The sequence below is a fragment of the Manacus vitellinus genome, unplaced genomic scaffold, assembly GCF_001715985.3.
Source record: "Manacus vitellinus isolate BGI_N305 unplaced genomic scaffold, ASM171598v3 scaffold_38_pilon, whole genome shotgun sequence".
NCBI classification, from domain to species: Eukaryota; Metazoa; Chordata; class Aves; order Passeriformes; family Pipridae; genus Manacus; species Manacus vitellinus.
The window spans coordinates 3204858-3222997 of record NW_021940526.1 but is presented as its reverse complement, the minus strand read 5'-3'; the positions used below and the strand labels follow the sequence as shown (position 1 = coordinate 3222997).

At 41.6% G+C, this 18140-nt stretch overlaps 1 protein-coding gene across 1 annotated transcript in view; it reads left to right on the top strand.

Moving 5' to 3' along the window:
• The window catches only part of PLCB1 (phospholipase C beta 1), a gene marked incomplete at its 5' end in the record, with an annotated part of 333313 nt that overhangs the window by 223822 nt on the left and 91351 nt on the right, over nt 1-18140 (top strand). The window contains 3 exons of the mRNA XM_018077472.2: nt 6354-6500; nt 12004-12161; nt 15339-15421. Of these exons, the coding sequence (XP_017932961.2) occupies nt 6354-6500; nt 12004-12161; nt 15339-15421 (388 nt within the window). The remainder of the gene's footprint in view (nt 1-6353; nt 6501-12003; nt 12162-15338; nt 15422-18140) is intronic.

The window sequence follows — 18140 nt, the reverse complement described above, 5'->3', positions numbered from 1 at the left end:
TGCCTGTGCTGGCACAGGGAATGCACAGTGTGCCCTGGTCCTGCACAAGGGCCCTGATGAGAGAAATGTCCTGGGTTCTCTGCGTACACTCAAAGAGGATGATGAAGAGACAGTAAGTCTTCAAGAGGAGCCTCTGAGGAATATATTCACAAAGTAAAGGCTATCCTGTCAACCATTTCAGCTGGCTGGCTGGAATTCCTGTTTCATGATAAACTTGTGAGCACCATCTCCCAGGAAGGGGAATATTCCAGATCTCATAAACTGCAGAAGAAAACATTTTGATTTATGAATGTTGACAAGATCTGAGGGCCGTAGAAAAGAGGATTCACTTAATTACTATAAATTCTGTGAATTTTCAATAGATTGTTTGCCAGCAGTATGTCACCTGCCTGAAGACAGCTTCCAAGAAAAAGGATCTCTGGGATAACTGAAGTGACTTCTGCTGACCAGAAAAGAGCCTTGATACTTACATACAAAGTAACAGTTACATTTTTATGTGGTTTTCTTTAGGCTGCCATCCAGGAGCATTTATGTGTCTGATCCAGTGTGGAAGGTATAGGATTATATAGGCAGAGCTGATATGGAAATATTGTGAAATGCTCAGAACTTGCCACTTCATCATCCTTTTGGGTTTTTTTCTCCCTCGTAACTATTTTGGAGCAATCAGTTGGAGCCAGGGATGCAGAAAAAGATAAAGCTGCTGCACAAACACTTCCCGTGTTTCACATAATGCAGGTGATCACAGTCAGGAAATTCAGTGGAATCTCTCAGCATATTCCTCTTCTGGTAGGAAATTACTTCTCCTTCCTTCCAAATTTTAGGGAAAAAATGCCAGATTTGGTTGACTTCACTTGATTGTCAATCTGGGGGTCCTTTTTTTGGTCTTGGCATGAATTTCACCACCCTGGTGAAACTGGAGCAGCAGTTTGAGGTGTCCAGTGGAACCACTTGCTAAGAAACTGCTTCACACTTTGCTGCAGGAGAAACACTGCTGGGGACGTTTTTGGAATCCCCTCTGTGGGCTTCCTCTTCCTTTCTGCAGTGGTGGTGTTTGGATGCAGCAGGTGGGACCATCGCTGACAAACTCCCCGCCGAGCAACTGGAAGATAAAGCTGAGCTTCCAAATCAGAAGGGCAGGGCAGAAAGGGGATTGTGGGCACCCACAGAAGGACTGCTGGCATGGGCAACTAAAGTGCAAGCAGAGCTTAAATCCTCAGCACAGAAGAGTAGTGCAGGGCTAAAGCCAGAACCTGGTTTGGATAGGTCTGTCTGAGCTTGGACTAGATTTGTCTTGTGAAATGATGGCAGGGGAACTTCACAGTGTGAGTAAGTGTCTGCATGGGCAAGCGGGCAGTCCTGATAGTGAGGGCACTGTGCCCTGCATTTCATACCTAGAAATGGGTAAAATGATCCAAATACACAGAGAAATCAAGGTCCCTTTCTTTTAAAAGCCTCCTTCCTGTTTACAGAATGGGTTTTGGAAGGTACGTCGGTGTACAAATACAAAGAGAGGCATATAAAGGCATTTCTAGACTTTCCAGTGCCTCTAGCTCTTTGAAGTTTTTAATTCGGGTGCATTTGTAGAGTTACATCAAAGTTTATATAACCTTTACACAAGCGTTCAGCTACACATTTCTAATTTTGATGTACGGGGAATGTCTGTGACTAGGAATACATTAGACGCTTTTGTATTTCCCCTCAACACTTGTTCTTATATTTTCCAGACCCATTCCAATGCACAATATAAAACATTAAAATTGATCTGCTATTTATTTGGCAGGCACCAAACTTCAGCTGGCCGCTTACGCGTGCCTTGACAAATCCAATCTCCTGTGGCTGACATTCATCCCAAATTTCCTCGGTCCGCTGAGGCCGGAGACCCAACACCACATCTGAACGTCTGGGATTCGGTGTGGGAGCTGGTGGTTCTGACAGACACTGAGATTTATCCAGAAGGGCTGAGTGTGAGAGAGAAAAAGTGCAAAATGTGAGGAAAATAGTGTGACATGTGGGGGGGGAAAGTGGAAAGTGTGAAGGAAATAATGGAAAACGTGAGGGGGGAAAGTGCACAGCGTGAGGGGGAGAAAGTGCCAAATGTGAGGGGAAAGTGTGAAGTGTGAGAGAAAAAGTGCAGAGTGTGAGGGGAGAAAGTGAAAAGTGTGCAGGGGAAAAGTGGAAAGTGAGGAGAAAAAGTGCCAAAGCATGAGGGGGAAGAGGGGAAAGTGCAAGAGGAAAAATGCGAAGTGTGAGGGGGAAAAAGGGCAAAGTGTGGGGAAGAAAAGGTGTAAAGTGTGAGGGGAGAAAGGGCAAAGTGTGAGGGGAAAAGTGAAAACTTTGAGAGGAAAAAGTGCAGTGTGTGAGGGGAAAAAGTGCAAAGTGTGTGTGGGGGAAGTGGAAACTGAGGGGAAAAATGGAAAGGGAGGAGAAAAATTGCAAAGTGGGAGGGGAAAAAAAGGGCAGAGTGGGATGGAAAAAATGCAAAGTGGGAGGGGGAGAAGGTCCAAGGTGTGAGAGGAAACAGGGCAGAGTGGGAGGGAAAAAAGTGCAAAGTGTGAGAGGGAGAAGGTGCAAAGTGTGAGAGGAAAAGTGGAAAGTGTGAGCAAAAAAGTGCAAAGTGTGAGAGGGAAAAATGGAAAGTGAGGAGAAAATGTGCCAAAGTATGAGGGGGAAAAAGTGCAAAGTTTGAGGGGGAAAAGCGCAAAGTGTGAGGGGAAAAGTGTAAGGAGCAGCCCTGTGAGCCCTGGAGGGGAGAGGGAGAGGAGAATGAGGACCTCCTGCCCTGTTCAGTGTGAGGCGTTCCAGTGGCACTGGGGGAGAGTTAAGTTTTGAACATTTAAATTGGCCAGACACCACAGGACAAAGGAGACATTTTTAAGTTTGTGTTGTTTAGGTGTTTTAATAGAGCACTACTAAGTGACCCCATGGGGAGGGAAATTCTAATTAATTAGATAAATTAGAGAAGAGATATTTGAAGGGGGGAAAAAAAGAATAAATTTCTAGTGCTGGGAAACTCCAAACCCTGCAGAGGGAAGGGTCTTGCTGAGGGCTGTAGCTGCTGACATGGCTTCTGCTGTGGTTACATCTGTGTGTGCTCTGCTCCCTCTGGCTTTTCCAGCATGGCTGAAGGAGTCAGCTGGAGTCTTGTCCTTCGTTGCATTGCACTCGGGGTCATTTAGGATGATCTGGAACCAAGCATTGCTGAAGGTGGTGGTAGCATTTCTATAAACACCGATGAGTTTTGGGTCTGCCTCTGTCCCGACAAGAGTCATCAGATCAAATTTGACATGACAGTGATGAGTGAGAAAGTCAAGCCTATTATCTCTACAATTTTAACTATATAAAGCACACTGGATATTTTGAAAGTTTCATCAAAATTTTAGAGTTCAGATAATTTTAGCGCAAAAAGGAAAACAAGAGGATCTGTCATGTCTCTGTGTCTTTGCATTATGGGTCTCTTTTCTCTAACTTTTTATATCTAATTAAATCTTTCTAATATATACCTGAAGATAAAAGATGACAACTATAATGGAAAGAACTGATCACATATTATTTTTTTCTTGGCAACGTCTGTGGCAAATTTGTAACATGCTTAAGGAAACAGAGAACAAACCTTACCAATAAATTGAGGCTGTTTTGTTTTGCGTGAGTGTCCACCGAGGGTCGTCCTCACTGCAGTTGGCTTCAGAATATCATTGACATCGGTCACAAACAATGCACTCTTTAATTTCCAGGATACAAAGCCCCTTTGACATCTGCCATCTTTGTTCCGCAGAGAAACTCTCGCCGGTGCAATATTGGTTGTAATTGAACTTGCAAATTGCTTCCCTTTCTGAAATGCTGACTGCTTAATTATGATGGGGAAAATAGCGTTCTCCAGCCGTAAGCTCAGATAACTGTGTAACTCAGAAACTATCTAATTATACGTGTGAATAATACTTGCTGTGATTTATGCTAATGCTGGCGGCAATGCACAGAAGGACCACTCTGCAGACCTTGCCTTACTGCAGTGTGGAAGGAAGCAAAGAAGCAGAATGAACCACTAAATAGAGAGAAGGGAGGAAGTGCAGACCCGGGCTTTGCTCCCTGTTAATTGCAGAGGTGCTCAAGTTCACCCAGACAGGCTTCAAGAGATTGTGTAGTTGAACTCCCAGCTTAACCCACAGGTTTTCCATGGGCTGTTGTCCACTCTGTTAGTTTATCCCCAGCTTCAGGTCTCCATCTGAAAAACAAGGACTGCAAGGACCCTGTTTGTCAGGTACACTCTGAGGATTAAACACAGAGATCACTTTGAGAACCTTGAAAACCATGTCTGTATGAATCGACCTGACCATCCACATAACAAAATGGAAGCCTTTTTTTCTGAATAGTGTGCTTGAAAACTACTACATTTCATTTTAGCCTAGAGGAGGAATGACAGGAAAACCCTCCTAGTCTGGCTGAAAGGGCAATGCAGAGATACCGAACGTGAGTCTGGATGAGCTATCTCAAACATCAGGAGCTGCAGCTCACTGTCATGTAACATGGCTTTGCTGGTTCCCCGTGTAGCAGCAGTCCCATTTGGATCTGAGCTGGTTTTCCCTGTATGACATTGCTTGTGCACACCACAGACCCTGTCTATGTCCCAGTGAACTTAGTGCAGAGTTCTTAGGTGGATTTTAGGTGAAGCTAACTCCATGATAGCACTTGATACTCTTGGCATTCTTAATGTTTGTCTGGTAAGTTCATACAGCAGAAAAGTTGCTCCTAAATCTTTAGTTTTGGGAAAAACCTCAGTGACGGGTTTTTTCCCCAATTTTCACTGTCTTGGAATTTTTTTGTGAAGAGGAAAGTACGTGGGCCTCTGTCTGTGGATGATTAGTCACTCTTTAGCAAAGCAGCTGTGGAGCCTGACGGGATTGCACTCAGATTGCAGCCTTAAAATAGTGGATGGACCTGATGGTTTTCTTTCCAGCAATTGTTGTTATAAGAATGAATGATAATTGCATTGCTCTGTATAGTCACTACAGTTCTTGTCATGTAAGTTTGTTCAGTGCCACCAGTCTTGCTTGGGTTGTTATGAAAATGAGGATCTGCACTTTAAGGTTGTTACATCTTCTCCTCTCTGATCAAGAGCCAAGTTCTTAGATCTAAGTACAGATTTTAAGTAAATGCTTTACATGCTATATTTGCATCATGTGGTTACAAGCTTTAAAAAGAAATAAATTATGCAGGGTTGCCTGTTACTTGTTCATCTGCTAGAAAAGTATGTGTAAGCTTGTATGTTTTAGGATAAAAAGAGAGAGCAGCAGAGTCAGGAGCAGAACCGAAGTCTTCTGTTTTTCAATGCCACAGTCAGACGACTGAGGGGTTTTTTAACAGGCACACTATGCAGAACATTTTGGGTTGGGGACAAAGGGTAAGAAATTCTTCTTGTTGAGAGTCACCAAGCACATAGATGCTTCAAGGTTCTTCAGAGATACAGCAGATCTGTATTACTGTAGAGCTGAATTAAGTAAAGCTCTATGGTTGAGTAAATCAACAGATGAAATGTAGACAAAATAACAAAAAATACCAGGCAAGAAAAACTGTCTCTAATTTGTTCAGTGAAGCATTAATCTTCAAATGTAAACTACTGGATTTTTTTTTTCTTTTTGTTGAGTCTAAATGTACAAATTGACACCCTAAAGTCAACTTTATGCAGAAGGCTTGGCAGCAGAATTCATCCTGATGTAATCAGCACAGCTCCGCTGAGATCAGTGGTGATATTTAAGCTGAGGATAGGACTCAGCTTTCTAATTTGCCAGCAGCATATGAAATGATCATTTATGCTGGCACTCCAGTGAGAGATGAATGAGAAGACAAATATAAAAATTAAAAAGCAAAGCTCAGTTCCCACTTGAAAGGTGCTTCATTTAGTTTGTTTTGCTTTGCTTTGCAGTTCTGTTGCATTCATATACACACACTGGACCAAACTCAGGAGAGGCTGAAGTTACCTGTGTCCGTGGCTCTCGGCAGGTTTCTCGGTTTCCTCTGGAAAGTGTGCTTTGTTTGGTCCCCAGAAGACTCCTTTCCTTGATAGGCTTAGATTTATTTTCTCTGTTCCTACAGCTTTCTGTAGCTCTGATTCCCTTATCAGAGGCACTGATTGTGAAATGATTTATCTTTGGTACAGCTAAAGGGGTGTGAGTTATGTGGCTGAAAATGAGGTGGTAGTAACAAGAATATGTGGATAACTGGGTGAAGGCTTGGTCTGATGGTTATATGGTCTTTCACAGGTACCTTTGTGTAAGTGTATATGAACCTTAACATCTGTACATCACAAAAGCTGTACTGGAAATTAACTGGTGCTTTCCCTGGATCTGTGTTTCTCTCAGGACAGATATCAGTGGATGGATTTATGCGATACCTGAGTGGAGAAGAAAACGGCGTCGTTCCCCCTGAGAAACTGGATTTAAATGAAGATATGTCTCAACCACTGTCACACTATTTCATCAATTCCTCACACAACACCTACCTCACAGGTACAGTGTTGGACAGATCTGATTTCTTTATCTTACAGGAATTCTTAGCATATTTTCAGTGGTACCATAAAATACACAAAAAGCACCAGCAGGAAGTGATGATGGAGTTTAGCCTTCAGGGAAGCAAGAGTGGCTCTTGGTTGTTGTTCTGGCCTCTACACAACTGCCTCAAATACACACAACTGCATCAAATATGCTTTTATTAACAGGTGAACAGCAGTTGTGTTGCTCAGATAAAGTCTGGTCAGAAATTTTCCCTCAGCTTAGATAGGGTTCCAGATTAAGGTCTGTATTTGGGGAGGAGAATGAATGATGTACTTTTTATGACAGCTGAACAAGTGTGCAGAGCAGAATATGGAAAACATCTCTGTAGCTAATAAGTTTGCCCCTAAACATTAAATCTGACAGTTTGTTAAGCTCCATGAGATTTGCTTGGATTCAGAGATTAGGGAGGTTCCAACATGGCACATAACTTTCTGGCAGTCCATATATGCAAGGGGTGGAATTCTGCTCCCTGACTGTATCTCATATCTGAGCTGGAATTTTTAGGTGTTGTCATGTTTTTTAAAAGGCTGAGCACCCAGAAGCTGCTGGTAATTTGAGTTACAGTCTGAACTGTATTGTTTGCACAGCAAATTGTCAACAATACTTTAAAAGATTCAGAAAAAGCGACAGTTTAGGAATTCAACTTTTGGCACTCGTTTTCTAGTCTAAGATACTGTTAACTTGTGAGAAAATAATTGTAAATTTACCATTTTAGTTTAGTTTATATAGGAACAAATGTTTTTGACAAGCAGATGTGCACAGGGACTTCTGTCTCTCCTGTTTGATTTGATGTTTATTTTGTCATGTTTGACAGAGACTCAGCATTATGTCAAATAAAAAAAGTAATGCTGCACCAAGTGCTAAAAATGTGACTTCTGCATAATATAGGTTTTTTAATGTTATTGACTGACTGGCTTTAACTGACCAAGCTCTTTTGAATGCCAGTATGCCAAAACATAAACAAACCCCTGCAGTGGTGAGGCCCAGTTTAAACAGACCTCGGGGGAGTTATTTTCTTCTGGTTTATGTTTGTTATAACACTTTGTACGGCACCTCCTCGTGCCTTCATAAAGTGAATGAACTGTCATTGTTTCCATTAGGTGCCATTTGTCAAAGGTTTATATCTTGGCTCTAAAATGTGTTTTGTGCTAGAACTCGTCACATAAGTATTTTCTTTGACAGCTATTTCGTTTCCCTGAATTAAAAGAAGCGAAAATCAGTGTGGCCCCTTTTTAAGTTATGATTCCAATATGCAGAAATTTATGCTCCTTGGAAGAGTGCAGACGTGGCCAAAGCAAAAGCAATTTTTAACTGTGATATTTTGCAGGCCTCTTACCTCCAGTGTGGACTTTGTGTTCTGTCAGTGAGGATTAGGACCCACATAAGCCAAATGCTGCAGCTTTATACAGATTTTCTGGGAGACAACAGTAAAGCTGTTTTACAAATGTGAGAAGCACAGGCCCACGGGGAGGTTTAAAGACAGTGCAGTTTAAAGTTGATCTGAAGAGATAAAATACTGCTCTCTCCTCTACCAGCATGAATTTATAGCCATACCACAGATTTTTGTCAGGGTTGGTCAGGACAGAGGTGTGATCCAAAGGTCTAGAGGCACAGAAGCCAAAAAAACAAAGAATTAAGGATGGGAATTCCTGATTAGTCCAACCTATTCTAGATTTTTTTAACTGCACTGCGAGTGACCTCACATGTTTAATTATTTGTCTTGACACTTGCTAAATTTGCTTTGACTTGTATGTGAAAGTCTGCAAATCATCTCAGATTGCATCTACGGGTTTCTCTGCCTGCATTTGTAAGTAACTTCAGAAGCTACATTTGGAAATACAGTCTTCAGTCTTTTAATTTATATTTCTGGCGTAGTAAACCGAGGGGAGTAAATCAGAGTAAACTCGGGGAACAGTGCAAAAGAAGTTTGAAGCTCCTCACAGTTCTTTCTTAGAGTGTCCATTTTCACATTTACAGGCCCAAAACACAAGCCCTTCCATTTTAGTGGATTCATTATGTTCAATTGATGTGTGGCAGCTGGCCAACAACGGGATTAATGATTTAATATTTACTTGATATTTATCCATTTATTACAAAAACCCGACAGCCTCAGATTTTGCTGTGAGGCTAGACGAGGGTACAGCCATCACATTCCCATTTGCTCTCTTCCAACAGGAAAGTAAAATTGAGAAAATGAGTGGTGGCAGACTGTTCTTTTTCCCAAGCAGAGTTTTGAAGGATCTGCTCAAGTGCTCGTGGCTTTGGAAGGGGGAAGCACCTTTGCCCTCACTGAAGCCGTGAAATAGCAACTAGTCATGTAATAATTATTAGGACAATAAGAAAACCATTCAGTCTGGCAATACTTTATGATTATTGTGCTTAATGCCCTCCCATTTATCTCTCCCTTTGTTAGGTTTTTTTTAACCCAGAAAAAGCATGCACAAAGAAGCAACATCATAACATAAAAAGAAACATGTGCACACTCTGAATATATTTTTAATTACGCTGATCATTTTCCTAGCCCTTAGTAGAAACCCTTGGCAGTACATCAAGTCCTGATTATTTATTTAGGAGTGTTACTGCTTTCTTTTTCTTAGGGAAATGTAATTTTCAAGAACAAAGGTAAAAATCTGTGAGGTAAGAAGTGATTTATAGTGAACCTGGGCTAACTTAAAGAAATGTCATCTTCTGCAAACTTTTTTTTGCTGTCTCTCATCTTTTTTCTCACTGGTATCATATTTATATCTTTATTCCTATTAACCCTTAAAGTGCAACTCTACTTTTTTGGTGCCTCACCAGCCTCAGCTCAGGTCACTGCTGTTGTCACAAGCCTTTAATGCATATTTTGGCTAAAAGAAAAAATAATACCAGCAGTAGGTGTCAGAGCTATCCATTGAGCACAGGTAGCCAATGTGGGACTATCCCATTCACCTTCAGCATCTGCTTCCCTGCTTACAGTGCAGTACTTTCAGTTGATTTTAGGAAAATGTCCCACGAGGGGCATGTTCTCTTCTTTATTGCTGCTGTGACCTCTCCTCTGCCATCCTCCAGCTTTTCTGTTCTCAGCACTTCCTCAGTCCTGACTGTTGCTGCTTGTTATCTACATTCTGCACTTGCTTGAAACCTTCTTCACCTCCAAAGCCTCCAAAACAGTGTCTTTGCAGTTTCCAAGCTGGAAAGCACCACGTGGAAGGGAAGGAAAGCTGGGTGATGCCTGCTCTGAGCATGTCATACCACCAGCAGCAGTTTTTGGCTGGCTGTTGAGCTCAGAAAGGTCTGGCAAGACCCAAGGCTCTGTTCCCTTCCAGCCCCACCACATCATTCCTGGTGGGAGACTGAGATCCATAGAGCCAGCAGCACGGGAAGTGCTCCCTGGGTAGGTCCTGTCCTCAGCTTGGATCAGTCAGCACTGGCTCATTTTGCACAGTGGCCCGTCAGGTATCATTTGAGAGATTATATTTTTCAGAAAAGTGAGTTTTTGTCAAAACCCATTTCTCCTTAGCCCATACAGGGTGCTGGGATGCAAATGGGATGGTATTACTGTAGATGCTGCTTGTATTATAGCAGGGAATGCAGAATGCTTTCAATTTCCAGTGTTAAAAAATTAATCTGTACTCAGGCCATTAAAAATATCATGGAAGCATTCCCTTTAGTGTCTGTGTGATCATACTGTAGAATGCAAAAGGGATATTTTGGAATAAATGCAAATAGAGACTCACACAACAGAAATTTCTAAATAATATATGCAAAAAAACATTTGAGGGGACATTCCTCATATTCTGTATTTCAGAAAAACCAGCTATTGAGACTATTAAAATATGTGCTGGCGTTTTGCACTCTGACTGGGAGTCTTTCTGAAGATTGTATGGTTTGGAGGTTGGATACCCTCTTATTCTTTGTGGGAATCCTTCCAAAATGCCTCAGCCTTATTAAGAAGGTAGCGTGGAAAAGTGTCCTATGGCAAGTGATGCATGTCATGATTTAGTTAAGCACTTTTGAAGGCTGAGGATCTTGCAGTCCAAAACACTGAGCAGTGATAATGACCGGGGGTCTCTCAGGAAGTAGAGTTTGTTAATCATAGAATAGTTGGTTAATCCAAATTTAAAATGTTGTGAGGGGAAAGAAGGACAACATTGGAACAGTTTTCTGAGTGAATGTAGCTCAGTGGATCCATATTTTCAGAGCTTTCCAGCACTGGCCAATTTCTTCTGTTACTAACAGGTGTTTCCCGTTGGCTCCGGCGGGAGCTGGGAATCCTTGTGGATTTGAACAGGAGCAATGTTAATACCTCGTGGAGTATTTATGATTGCTGCTGCTCCTGCATCAGACAGAAACAGGAAACAAGGGTTTTCAAATAGAAGGGGGTTTGTTACAGTTTTTAGTAGAAGGTAAAAACAGAGCAAAAGCAGACAATGCCATTTTGTGAAGCAAATCCCAAATGTGTATTTCCCAGCAGAAAACCGAAACGCAGAAGCTCAGAGACAATAAAATGAGCATTAGAGTAATCTACATTATATTATGTGCCAGTCTAGATGAAGTATTTATATGTCCCCCATCAGCAAAGAATCTTTATGTAAATTAACTGCATCCTTAAAAAGCAAGTGAATTCCCTTCAAGAAATCCAGGAAGATCTTCTCAGGAAGTCTGTTAGAAAGCAGGAAACTGCATCCATTTTATTCACATCTAAAAGAAGCACTTAGCCATTCTTCCATTACCTCTCTGCTGCAAGAAATTTGTATCCACGTGACTGGAATCAAACCTGTTGCAGCAGTTGAAGCCACCCTGGCTGGATACCCTTCCCTGAATCCAACTGGACTTCTGTGGTGGTTTGGGTTGGGGTTTCTTTTTGTGTGGGTTTTTTTAAATAGGTGAGTTTTAAAAAGGTGAGTTTTCCTTGTTTAGACTTACATGATGGCATTGCTGGAAGCTGTCAGTTCCATTAAATGTCTCCCTACATAATGCAGTATAACATCAGGAAATTTAACTGACCACCTCAGTGCAGTGGTTAGTGAATTAAATATTGATTTGAGACCTCACAATGGTACCATTAGTGACTGCAGGAGGTTTGTTTCATCTTGTACTGAACTGTATTGCGTGTTGTGAGAAAATGTCATCTTCGTGTCCTGAGTCGCATCTGAATTTCTTGTCCAGCTGAGCCTTTTTAATTATTATCATTTTATTTCGTGTGTTTGATGCTGTCTGTCAGAAGTTTTTGAGCTGAATTCAGCTGGGTTATTTCTCCTCTTTCGTATCTGACTGAGGGTAGAATCCCAACCATGACACTGAGTCAGCCAAAGTTATTTCCATCGCATTCTTACTCTTTTCCCGTGCCTTCGAGTGTTATTCTTCTCAGCCCAGGATAAAAGCTGCTGTTAACTCTGATTATTGTTAGGCTGTTTGTATTTACTCCCGAGGCCCCGAATGACTTCCCTCTTTTCCTGTTCTTGCTCTGTCACAGCTGGACAGCTGGCTGGCAACTCCTCGGTGGAGATGTATCGGCAAGTGCTGCTGTCGGGCTGCCGCTGTGTGGAGCTGGACTGCTGGAAGGGGAGGACGGCGGAGGAGGAGCCTGTCATCACCCACGGGTTCACTATGACAACTGAAATATCCTTCAAGGTAGGGCAGGACAGCACAGCACGCTGCTGCTCTTCGGGGGCTTTACCCGGGGTGGGTTCTTCCGTGTAGAACAACGTTGCTGCAAAGGGGTGGGGATGTGAGGGCAAAAAGGTGTTTTAAGAGGAGATTTCAGAGCATGGGCAGAACTGTTGGAGGAGAAGAGTTTTAGTATTTGGAGCTTGCACAGGCAGAGGTTCCTGGTGATGGTGGCAGTCAGAGGAAGGGGGATGATATGGTGTGGACTGTGCTCCTGTGCACGTCCCTGCAGGGAATCTCACGGGGAGAGAGACAGGGCAGACCTCAGCCAGGGCTGAAGGACCAGGCAGTGCCACCACAGCGGGGTTTGCACAGTGTCCTTTGCGAAGGACTGGTTTGGGTTACAGCTCCACAGCACACAGCAGGGAGCAAATGAAGGCCAGAAGGGTTTGAACAGCAAAACCCAATGTATCAGTTCACTCTTTTCCTCTTCTTTGCCTGGTGAGTGGGAGTGGGAGACAAAAGTGCTGAACTGAGGCAGGAAATAGCAGCTATCATGGAAATCTCTACAACTTGCAAGCCTTTAAATCCCTGTGAGCAGAGAACGTGCTGCTTGTGCCCAGATGAGCAGGTTCCATCCACAGGGTCCAGACACTCAGCATTATGTTCACCATTTAAAAGTATTAATAGCAATGTGTGCAATGTTATCCTCATCCCTGATACTTGGGATCAGATCCAAAGCACTGGAGGTTGAAAAAGAAAAATTAGTATCTTTGGAGATTGTGAGGGGATATTTGTGCCATTCAAACCCAGACATGTCATCTGTATTACTGAATTTCATCTTCCATTTCCTTTTTCTGTAATAGATGGCAGATACTGTACCATTAGCAGTAACCTTAAAACGTTATCTTGTTCTTAAACATGTTATTGATCCAAGGTGTTAGAGGAGCCATCATGGAGGTGTTTTCCTGTAGCATTAAGACTGGGAGTCAGCACAGCTTATAATGATATACCAGGGTATCATTTCTGAAGTGTGAAGAAATAATTCTTCTTCGTCTGAGACACTTAACTCACCGTGGAAATGCGTTTCTCGACTAAGCCGTGTGCAGGAATATGTGGGAAAATGTCCATTACTGACTTTGGTTACGTGACAGGGATTAAGTGGGGCTTCTGTACTGGCCACAGCTTTGAGGTGTCTCCCACACTTGAAGCGGGAGTTGTTAGGGTGGGTTTTTTTGTCTTCTAGTGCCATCCTTTAGGAGAAAAAAAGCAAACAACACCGCCACACAGACACAGCACCAAATTCCACCTGCATCAGAACCCTCCTTTTCTTCCAACTTGTTTTCTCTAATTCTTCACTGATTGGGTTAATCACAGGAAAATGTGGAACAGCCTTCTCCCACGTTTGTTATTAACTTTCTAGTTGTGTTTGTGTGCAGCCAATTATGTTTATAGGCGTAGGGTTTGATTGCTGGAAGTCCTTTAATTAAGGAAGATAGCTCTCAACTGCTTTGGTCATGAGCAGGAATTTAAAATCAAGTTAATCTGATTCTTGAAAGGATCATTAGCAGGAAGGAGGATTATCCCTGGATATTTAGATGTTGAACCCTGGGCATTGTGTTTGCAGGAGAGACAGTGGAAGGTGTTTTAAACCTCCTCAGGAATATTTCATCTGTCACTTCAGAGCCCATGTTTTTTTCTCCACGTGGAAAAAAGTAAAAATACCTCAACTACTGATCTCTTTTCAACACTCCAAGTGTTCTGCTTGGCTGGGAAGGAGCAAAATGGCAGTGAAATAACGTGTCAGAAGTGTGTGAATCAGTTCAGTGATCACTGGGTCTTGAATGCCGAGTCACTTGTCAGCTCACGCTCTTGGTGTGACCGCGGCACACAGTGGCTCCCTTCAGTCTGCCAGTTTGCACTGCCTCACGTGGACTTCCTCAAGGAACCTCTGAGTGTTCTTTACCTTGGAGATCTGTTTTAGGTGGGTCATTCTGCAGCTGGAGTCAGGTGTGGGACCTGCCATGTTGTTCCTCTGACCTTGGAGCATTTGCCTTCACACCTGAATGCAGTGCAAGCTGGAATCACCAGCACACACCTTTCTCCACCGAACCAATATCTGAGCTTTTCATCCCCAGATCTCATCAGTGTGATCCTCATTTTACCCTTCTAGCTTACTTTCCCCACTCATGCAGGACTTCATCCCCTTTTGCAGCTGGGAAGGCAGTTGAAAATAAATGTAGCAGAAGAATGTGCCAGAAGCTCAGCTTTTGTTTGAGGAAGTGGATTTCTTGGTGTTACGCTTCTCAATGGAGCCTTTAAAAGTGCAGAGAAAGAATAAAAGGAATCCCCAGAGAAAGCTTGTTTAAAATAAATAAATCTTTTAGGTTTTAGTCATCCTTATGGGTTCTTATAAACACCAGAGTGTGAGGCTCTTAGAAACTGCAGAGTTTGACAGCAATGCATATGGAAAGTCTTTGGTATTTTATGTTCTTTTGAAAAAAGATTTGTGTTCCAAGGGGGAAGCATTTCATAATTTGTAACAGTGAGTGCATTACTATGTTGTGCACCCACTAAAATTAGTGTTACCAAATGATTTTTTTTACTGGATTTCCATTTTCCATCAGAGCTGAAAGGAAACTTTATGGAAGTTTCAGTTCCTGAGTCCTCTGTTTGATGATTACTACACAGCCAACTGTTTGAACTGAGTAATGTTTTCTTTTTTTTTTTTTCCTTTCTTTTGCCTTGAAGGGATTTCATCAAAAAAAGAAGGAACTAAGATTTGTGAGTCAGAGTAGCTGAGGATTTTATGGATACGTGCTTGTGCTGATGTTTGGGAGATATGCCTTTGTCAGAGCATGTTTATTATTATGCAGAACAGTACATGAAAGTCGTGGCTCCAGGCACTGAACAGCTCCACACAGAGACTGAGCTTTGCATTTGAACTATTGATTTTGGCAGGCATAAGCCATTCCTTGAGAAATGTGGTGCTGGAGACCCGTCGGACATTTCTGAGATTTGATTACAGTTCAGGTTGGCCAATCTGGTTGTGGCAAAAGCGCATCCAGAGCTTTCTGGAATGTTTAGAACCAAAGGTCTGATCCCAGGGAACGACTTCAGACCTTGTTGGGTCTTTTCTGCCTTCAAGGACTGTTTCTTTAGAGGCATAAATTTGTAACTGTCTTTGTTTTGATTCTTTAGGAAGTGATAGAAGCTATTGCTGAATGTGCATTTAAGACGTCGCCCTTTCCAATCCTCCTTTCCTTTGAAAATCATGTGGATTCGTAAGTAATTGCCACATTTTCTTGGATGGTGTTTCGTTTTTTTGTAAGGTCTAGGCATGGAATTCTGGATCTGTTGGTCACAACTTCATTATAGGACACGAACAACAGCTCTTACCCAAAAATAAACTTGTATCAGCCCGAGTAACTGAGATGATCAGGACGAATTGGACGTGTTCTTGAAAACCTGCCTGTATTAGAACCTTTTATGTGAGAGAGTTTGAATAATTGGGAGATGTATTTTGTTAACTTTACAGTCTCGGTGTGTCCTGCTGGGATGTAGCAATGCTTCCAAGAAAACAATGCAGTATTTCACCTGTTGGTGACCCTGTTCTGCGCTAGAAGCATAATCTGAGCAGAGAATTTATTCTGTTTCTCATGGATTAGAAGTAGAGGCCAGAACCATGGACTTCTAGGATTGCAAAATAGGTGATGTGGATGGCCAGGAACTGTTTGTTTCTGCCAAAAAATAACATTTTGCGTAAGTTTTTGTTCATTTTCTTTGTTTTAGTTACAAAGAAAGGACAATTTTTCTTTGTAAGAAGAGAAAAAATAAACTTCAGGCTTTGTCCCAGTGCTCTATATTACAGTTCTGATTTTTCTTTTTTTTTTTTTTTTAAGTCTGACGTTGGTTTTGAATGCAGAGACCACAAGGTTCAAAGTGGGGTGACACTGACACATAACATGTGCCTTAACTTGAATTGCCTCTTCCCTTCTGTTTTTTTTTTTTTTTTTCTGTTGCTGTGAAAATGTTTTCAACACTTCTAGGGCCAGTTTGGACTGAGGAACTCTTCCTTTTTTTCTTTTCATGTGAAGTAAAAAGTAATCCCGGGGGCAACTATGAATGATTTAGGACAAATCAGAAAAGATGTTGGCACTTTTGTTTCTTGCAGAGGAAAAGGCTGAGGGCTAACTGCTTCTCCATTGCTTTAGGAAGAACATTCTTCAATGTTTTGTATTCATTCCTCTGGATTTGTTAAAATATACATTCATTGTGTTACTGTAAGGCAGAGAAGAAGCAGCATCTAAATTATTTGAACCAGAAGGGTTACATTTTTCTTCCTTTAAAGTCATTATGACTTAAATCTTCAGCTATTCCAGGGTGATCTGTGCTATTTTAGGAAAGTAAAGAAGTGAAAGAAATTTATAAAATAAACTCCTGTCAGATGTAAGCCATGTACAAAAGTGGCTTCAAAACTGTAAGATGAAGCACTGTCCAAATTAAAGGTGGTGTGATACTGCAGGAACGTGGCAAAGAGGGAACAGAGTTCCTGCTGCTTTACTCTGATCTTTGCAGTTTGCCCAAAAGAAACCATTGGACCTTTCTCTCCAGGAATCTCCAGTTGGGGAATAATGAATTATCCTTATGTGTATTCTTTCATGTCCTTTTCCATGCCTTGCTATAGCACAGGTTTTTAGCAAAGCGAGTTTGCAAAACCAGTACCAAATATTTTCTCCTTCTGAGGCTTTATTGGTGTTTATTATTTTCTGCTGCAGTAAATCATCAGACTCCCATGTGTACGTTTGCTGGTTTTGCTTTGGCTGAAAGCGATTTCTAGTTATTTTACTGACTGCTACAATTATCCCTCATCCCTTCACTAATTGCTAGAGAAATCTGCAGTCAGTCATGCCACTCACAGAAACCTTCACCTAATTTCATGGAATGCTCCTTTTGTCTTTTCATTTACTTGGAATGTTGTTTTACTCCTAGATCTCAAAGGTGGACTTTGCCCTAAATGTTAACAAAAAGTGCTGATGGTTTTATAGAATCAATGTCCAAAAAAATAAAAAACAATCCCGTTTCATCAGTTCCTGCTTCTGGGTGACCAGGGTTTGTTTTTTTTTCTGATTTTCAAGGTACAACAGTCATTTTGTGAATGAGCAGTGAAATTCTGGTCCCCTAGAAATTTTGGCTTTGGCTTAAACAAAACTATGGTTATTAGCACATTGTGTAAATCACCTCATTTGTGTTTCCTAGAAGGGCTCCTTTCTGACATCTTTTCAGCCCTGTGAAGAATTTTTGTTTTCTTTACTATAACTCCTCTCTTAGTATGTTCTTTCTTGCCTGTTTTTATACAATGAAGGTTATAGAAAAAGAGGCAAGCACACAACTTTTAGACTACGTAAAACATTATGTATGCCATCGTTTATACTGAAACCAAAACATGCACTAAGAAAAACTGTGGTTCTGTCAACAAATAGAAGGGTGCCCTGAAAATGTTGAAAAGACCTCAAGGAGACCTTGAGGTTTGAAATTGGGCTTGCAAGAAGATAAGCAATCTGCAAAATCTGAAAGCAGACACTCTATAATTAGAAAGGCACTGATGACATAGCAAAAAGGTTAAGTGATCCTTGAGCAGTATCCATATAAGATTGCTTCCAAGATTAAATTTAATTACAGTTATTCATAGTGCTGGTTTCTTGCTGCAATTGTTATTTCAAATATTAACAGGATTTTTTATCACTTCTTCATCCTACACTTGGAATTATTTTAGACTCTTCTGGGAAGCATCTGTGCCTCTTTCTTAGGCAGAGGAAGTATTTCTGCAGAAGTGATAAAATCGGAATGTTGGGAGCAGTGGTTGTGCAGTTGTGCCAAAAAACCTCTGTGATTGACCTTCATAACAGGCATAGTATAAACACAGTAAAACAAAGAGCAATACAATGATGGCAGTAAAAACATTCCTTAATCTTCTTTATATTTCCATATCTCCAGGTATCG